Source organism: Stegastes partitus, unplaced genomic scaffold (assembly GCF_000690725.1).
Source record: "Stegastes partitus isolate 25-593 unplaced genomic scaffold, Stegastes_partitus-1.0.2 Scaffold328, whole genome shotgun sequence".
Classification (NCBI taxonomy): Eukaryota; Metazoa; Chordata; class Actinopteri; family Pomacentridae; genus Stegastes; species Stegastes partitus.
The window spans coordinates 498,647-505,576 of NW_007578059.1; the positions used below are offsets into that span (position 1 = coordinate 498,647).

General features: G+C 39.9%; 1 protein-coding gene across 1 annotated transcript in view; it reads left to right on the forward strand.

Moving 5' to 3' along the window:
- LOC103358740 (testis-expressed sequence 264 protein-like) overlaps window positions 1-6,662 on the forward strand; it is a 15,281-nt gene extending 8,619 nt beyond the window's left edge. Inside the window, exon 2 of the mRNA XM_008283821.1 lies at window positions 6,161-6,662. Within this exon, the coding sequence (XP_008282043.1) occupies window positions 6,161-6,475 (315 nt within the window). The 3' untranslated portion in view covers window positions 6,476-6,662. The remainder of the gene's footprint in view (window positions 1-6,160) is intronic.
- The last annotated feature ends 268 nt before the right edge of the window (window positions 6,663-6,930 follow it).

Here is a 6,930-nt window from a genome sequence, read left to right on the forward strand (position 1 = left end):
TTCATCAGGATGGCCTTGGTGGTGATGCTTGGACTCTTCTTGGTCTCTCACACGACCGTTCCTTCTAGTACCAGGTTCACCTTTGACCAACTTCCATGCCCTTTGAAATTAATCACAGTCTGGAACTCCTTGTACTATTAGATGATGCTTTGCACTGTGGCCACTGGCAGTTTAAAAGACACAGACAGGGCTTGATAGCCTCTTACCGTCTTGTGAGCAGCTGCAATACACAACTCTTTCTCAGTGATTTACTTGACCAAGTTCAGTAAAATCTTTGCAATTGACTAGTAACTGACTAGAGAAATACTACATCAGCTCTTCTCAGTTTATAGTGTTTTACAATGCTCTAGAACATGGTGGAAATTACCAGAACCATTTGAAATTGTATAGAAGCTTGCATTTTCTCCGAAACGTGTGACTATTTTAAGGAATATGGATATATGTGGATATTTTAGAAAAGCAATTTTAGTAAAAACATGAACCCCCGATTCAGATGAAATTAGCTGTTTTTGAGGGGTAAGTCTTCCAGGTAGCTTCATTATACTTTTAGAACAGTTTACAAGTCACTTTTAAATGCACTGGTTTTCCAACTTGGTACAGAAACCTAATGTGTCAGTATTCGGTTGCAGAGGTAAAAGCACCGCAGTCTTTCCATTATCTAACTCTCTGCTTCTCACCCAGGCCAATCCAAAGCCACAGTCAGCTTTCCTCACACGCTGTCTTTCAAAATGCAGCTTTAGCGGTGCGGACAGCATCTAAGAATTTCTGCCTTTTGTGGTGCTAGAATTTCAGACACAAACAAAACAACTGCGGTGGAGAAGACAAGACAAGTCAAGTACACGAAGTAGTGTTCCTCTCTTTCCTAATTGCCTGTAGTCTCTGGGGTGTGTTATCTGGAGGGAAGCAGAGATGAGATGCAGTCAGGGCTGCTGTTTGTTCTTGCCACTGTGTGGGATGTGAATGATAGCTAGAGCCCTGAATGATATCATTAGTGAACTACTGGTTTGGCTAACACACTCTAGTCTATCAGTGCGGCAAGCATGAGAGATAGCAAGATATAAGATACTGAAGCAAGAGCGTGGGAGGACAGTTGTTATCCCCTCTGTGTTTGAATGGCTATTGTTGTGTCTTATCATAGACCACCAGTGTTGACAGGGAGTCGCTCTGCACAGAAGACTCGCTGACAGCCCATACATTTGATGCATCCATGTAGGGAAGAGGGCAATGCATACCAAACCTTGCACATAAATCCATTTGGATGAGAGCGAAGAAATAAAAACGCCTAAGAAACAAAGGCCTTATGTGGTCATATTAGCATGACCTATTATAGTGAATATGATATGATATATGATGCTCAGTGATTATCTTCTAATTATAGCAGAGCACTGTTCATTTTACTTTTGCACATTTCAGTTTGTGCTTTGCCTGTATGAAGAGTTTCATTCACAGCAAATTACATCAACAGCCACAACATTGAAAGCCCCCTCTAATATTATGTAGATCTCTATTGTGCCACCAAAACAACTCTGACCCATTGAGGCTTGACCTTGCTTTAAGTTCTGTAAGATGGGAGGTCAAACCTACGTGGACTAAACTTGTTTTTCCAGCACATTCCATAGATATCTAATAGTTTGTTTCCTTTGTTTCCTTGTTTACTGCTTTTTTCTTAATTGATATATGCTAATGTCTTTGTTGGTGTTGTGCTGTTGCAAGAACAACAATTTCCCTGAGGTACCCTACCAAAGGGATTAATAAAGTTCTATCTAATCTAATATAAGATAGTTAATCATATTAAGATCTGGGGAATTTGGAGACCAACCCAACAACTTCCATTTCCGTTTGTCATGTTCCTCAAACCGTTCTTGAACAATTTTTACAGTGGGGCAGGAAATACTGTTGCCATAAAGGGGTTTACAACAATGTTTAGGGAAGTAGTATGTGTCACATGAATGGCAGGACCCAAGGTTTTCCAGCAGAACTTTGTCCAGCTCGCTACCTCCACTGGTTGACTTTGTTGCCATAGTGCCTCCACCTTCTTCCATCGTACCACGGTCTATCTTTGGTGCACATTGTTGGCAACTGCACTACACTATGTGTTCTGACACTTTTCTATCGTAGTTAGCGTGAAAGTTTTCAGTAAATTGTGCCTCAGTAGTTCTTCTGTGGGATTGGGCCAGCCATCACTCCCCACACACATCAGTGAGACTTGTGCGTCCATGACCTTGTCGCTGGCTTTTCCTTCCTGGGACAAACCAGCAACTTTGTTAACGTTGCTCACATCCAGCACATCATCTTTAAGAACTGCCTGAAATATCCCACCAACTGACAGACGCCACCGTAATGACATAATTGGTGTTATTCACCTCACCTGTCTACTTTTAATGTTCCGACGGATGAGTGTATAACATGACATTGATGGCACTGAGCATCAATTTTTTATATTTGATATGTAATTTTGCATACATTTGACATCGCGGTAAATCTTTTGGTAGCTATAGGAGCAGGGACAACAGTGTTCAGAGCTAAATGCTAATATTCACGTGCTGAACTAAACAATGACAATGCAAATGTGCTGATGTTAACTAAGTTTAATGTTAACCCATGCTTTATGTGTTCACCATGTCCACAATCTTAGTTTACTTTGTCATAATGCTAACATTTGCGCAATGTTAATGTTAATTAAACACAAAGTATAACTGAGGCTGATGTGAAATGAATGAGTTATTCTAACCAGGGATTACACAAAATAATATCTGACCTGATGATTGCACAACATGAAAATCAAAGGAATCATCAAAAACATAAATCCAAAGCTAATAAAATCCTGTCAAATCAAATTTCATTGAAATCCACTCAGTACTTGGAGACGTTTCACAGAAAAGCACAAATGTTAATGTCAAAGTGCTGTTGCTTTTGTTCCAACCCATTCATGTTGGGATGTTTCACCTCTGTATAAACACAGATATCAACCTGCTGTTGGCACTAGAGGTTGTGTTTGCAAACTCAGTTTTAAAGAAGGATTTCGGTTCATTTCAATCGGCTGTATTTAACATTAATGGGACTTCTTTGACTCGAAGTGTCTAACTTTGTGCTCTCCACCTCACACATTGTTTTGTGTGAAAAATCACACAAAAAACGACGTGTGAATGAGCTCCCGGCAGCTTTTCAGATATATTTTACATGGATCATTTTAAAGAATTTGTTGCCATGTCTAACCAACATAAAGATAGAAATAAATCTTCTGGAATGGCCATTTTGCTAAGTGCATCAGGATCGCCATCCAGGATACCTGCCAGCTGACCTAACCACCGATGTATTCTTCCCTGCTTGCAATATGTGTACACTGTCACAATGAAGCAATAATTTACTCTGACATTGTTAGCACAGCCATTGTGACTATCTGTCTTTGCAGTGACTCATTGCTTCATTGTAAATAGATATTGTATATCTCATGTTGCTGTGATTGAATAATTCCCTGTCAAAAGCAGGTGATCTGTGCTCTCTGACTCACTGTTGCACACAGTGTCAGGTGACAGTAAAGATTATCTGTTCACACTGAACAGACACTGTCAGTCATTATTATTACCCACATGACGCAGACATTAAAAGGCACCGAGGGTTGAGGGCTGGGTGATCAAATAGATTTATCTCAGCCAGGGAGTCTCACTGGCAGCCTACAATGCTGAATTACTGCACAAAAGCTGGTATAAGAACAAAGTAGGACGGCGGGAACAGCGCAGTGTAGTAGCAACACAGCGCAGTCAAAAAATAGCCCTGAATGTGAGAAATGAGATGGAAAAGAAGAGAACGTTGTGGCGTTTAGATGTGATAATTATGCGAGGATGCCAGGGACATGAAGATGAGTGTTGCTGGCTCCCATCTGTGCCCTCTCAGTGCCAGCCCTCCACAGACAGCCACTGTCACAGAGCAGAAACCAACAGCAGGTCTTAAAGGACTACACCAGGGGTTTTGCATGTTTAAACCCATTTTCTACAAGTCGATAAAACTTCCTATACTTTTTCAGGACTTTTAAGTGTGTTAATCCTGCCTTCCAGACCACTACTCATTTCCAATTTTAGTGTAGTATGAAAATAAAATGGCAGAGACTTAAAACTTGCTTGAGTTGGATCATCTGTCACAGTGAAGATTATTTTTGTTTTTATTTGTGTTAATGTGTCATTGCTTGCTCTATTCTGCAGGATGATTTTTACACTGTTCAGATGGAACCCTTAGGGCATGATGTCACCTGCTTTCTGAAGCGTATTTCATTGTTGTCCTGCCTAAAATCTGCACCTCGTTTCTCACAGCAGGACACCATCATTATTGACAGCTGATTTTTACCCATGGCTGCCTGAAAGTTAGGAAGTGTGTACTCAGGCAGCTGCACTATTATGGCAAACTCTAGAAAATTGTGGGCAGCAATGTAAAGCATACCGACAAAAATTGACAAAAAACCACTGGTGTGGTCCTTTAACAACAGCTCCCACTCTCCATCTGTGTCTGTCAGACAGACAACAAACTGTCTGCAAGCAGATGTGAGTGGGAGATTCTCTGTCAGATCCTCTTCTGACTGACAGCTCGCGCTGTGATTGTTCTTGTGCCTCGCTCACATCTGCATGCAGACATGTGGGCACATTAAGAGACATAATGTTGGCAGAGAGGCCTTTAAGTGAAGGAGATCAAACCTCCTTGTCAGCTTGTGTTTGCTCTCTTCAAGTGTCATTAGGCAAGACAAACAATCCCTGCCAGCTCCAGGAGAGCTGTTCACTAGCTGAATCTACAAATATTACAATATTGTTGATCAAATAGCGGGATTAATATTGTGATAATGGCTGCACTTTGTGTAATTTACCAGTGTTTCCTTCCTTCCAAAATATTTGCTGGTAAGAGAACAATTACGTGTGGTTGGGACAGCTTGTTTATTGATACCTACAAACTCCCTTTCATGTTTATCATAGTGCGACTTTGATAAATATAAAATCAATTTAATGTTTTTTGCCTGTAGCGTAGTGAAAGATTAAGTGCCGATTTCTGGCGCTCTCCACAAACATTGGTTTCAGCACAGACACAGTTTGACCTACCACATATGTGACCTGGCTGCCCGATATCTGGAGTAAGATGCTCAACAGAGCTGGCAGCCTTCTGTCCAGAAACACTTCAGATGGAGTGAAGGTGCAACGTCTCCACAAGTTTAAATCAAATGGCTTCTATTTTTACTTCCACACGTGCTGATGCAGCATTTTCTGCACAAAACAACATACTGATTACATCATGCTAATCTTTCTCTTTCTTTGCATCTCTTCATTATTATTATTATTAACAATAATAATAATAATAATAATAATTTGAAGTAAAGACCCTCGGATTTTTACATTAGTAAGAACACATTGGATATCTGTGCATGCCTGCTCATAAAACCCAGATAATCTTTGTAGGAAGACTATGATTGTAATACATTCTTTATAGGCAGGAAAGACAACATTAAGCTATGTCTCAATGTCACAGTGCCCACAAAAAAATAGAATGTCAAGCCCTCATGCTGTATTGGCAGGATTATGTTGATATTACCAATGTTACATCAGTATTATGTCAACCAGCAAAGAAAATTAGATTTTATGTGCATCCATTTCAGGACATCTCTGCTCAGGTCAGTTGCATCTTCTATGATGTCCCTTCACTTTCTCTCCACAGAGCGAATCAAAAGAACCTATTGTTTTTTCACTCCACTATCTATTAAATCGACCGCTTCTATGAAATAAAAAATGCTGAAAGGGTTGACACCGAGCAGCAAGCACACAGATTGTCTTATTTAGAGTGTGTTATTTTAAACATGCTTTACAGGACATGCAATTTATCTCCTTGTGCACAACAAATTCGATTTTTTTATTTAATGAATTGAGCTCTATTTGTTATAGATGAGTATATTTCTCTGTCAGACTCAAGAGAAATGTGCTCCTGTGTAACACAGTAGAGCAGCATATAAAATGGACAAAATGGTCACATTGTTCCTCCAACAGAGGGCGTTACCTTGCTGTGATAGCTGCTTAAATAAGCAGGATTCTTTTTTGCCTTTGTGAGGTGACTCACTGAAAGGTTTCATGGGGGTTTGTAGATATTTAATGTATATCCACTCTTTCTCTCTCTGTCTCTGTCCCTTCAGAGGCCTCCAGAGAAATGTCGCTACGTGGTGGGCAGCATCCTGTGCGAGGGTGAAGAGAAGCCAGATGAAGAACTGCAGAAGCTGTATGAGAAATTTGGCTTCAAGCTGTTTTCTCTGCCAGAAGTGAGCCACACTGTGACCACCAGCTTCCCCTGCACCACGCCTCTGTCCCACGTGCTGGGACCTTACCGGGTCTACCCCAGACTCTCTTCCTACATAGAGGTACAGACACATATGAGACGATGTGGGCAGAATGTGAAAATATATTATATATATATATTTTATATATATTGGAGTAATTCTAAGCCTCTTTAGCCACAGGGCATGTTGAACCTCTGAGCCTCAAGCAGTTTTTTTGCTCCTGTCACCTTTTTATTCACTGTGGGCTAATTTCTAAAGTCTAAAGTCCTGCACCTGTATAGGAACCATGGCTAGATGTAGAAAGAGTTAACAATGCCTTTTGTGCAGTAAACCAGAGTTATAAAGCCATAAACCTGAAAAAAGAAACACAAAACAATAGTTCTTTATTATACAAACATTAAAAAAAACCTAGAATCAACACACATTTTTGAAATATCACAATTTTAGATTTGTTTATGTTTTCTAACAGAACAGCGTGTCACACATAATTACTTCATAGACCATCGGGAAACTAAAAATGTCTTTCTGTTTTTTTTTCCTTTTTTTTGTTTTTTTACATTTTCTGACTAAGATGAGTGATGTAATTTGGATGATTATTTTTTTAAAAAGATTACATGCTTCTCAAACCC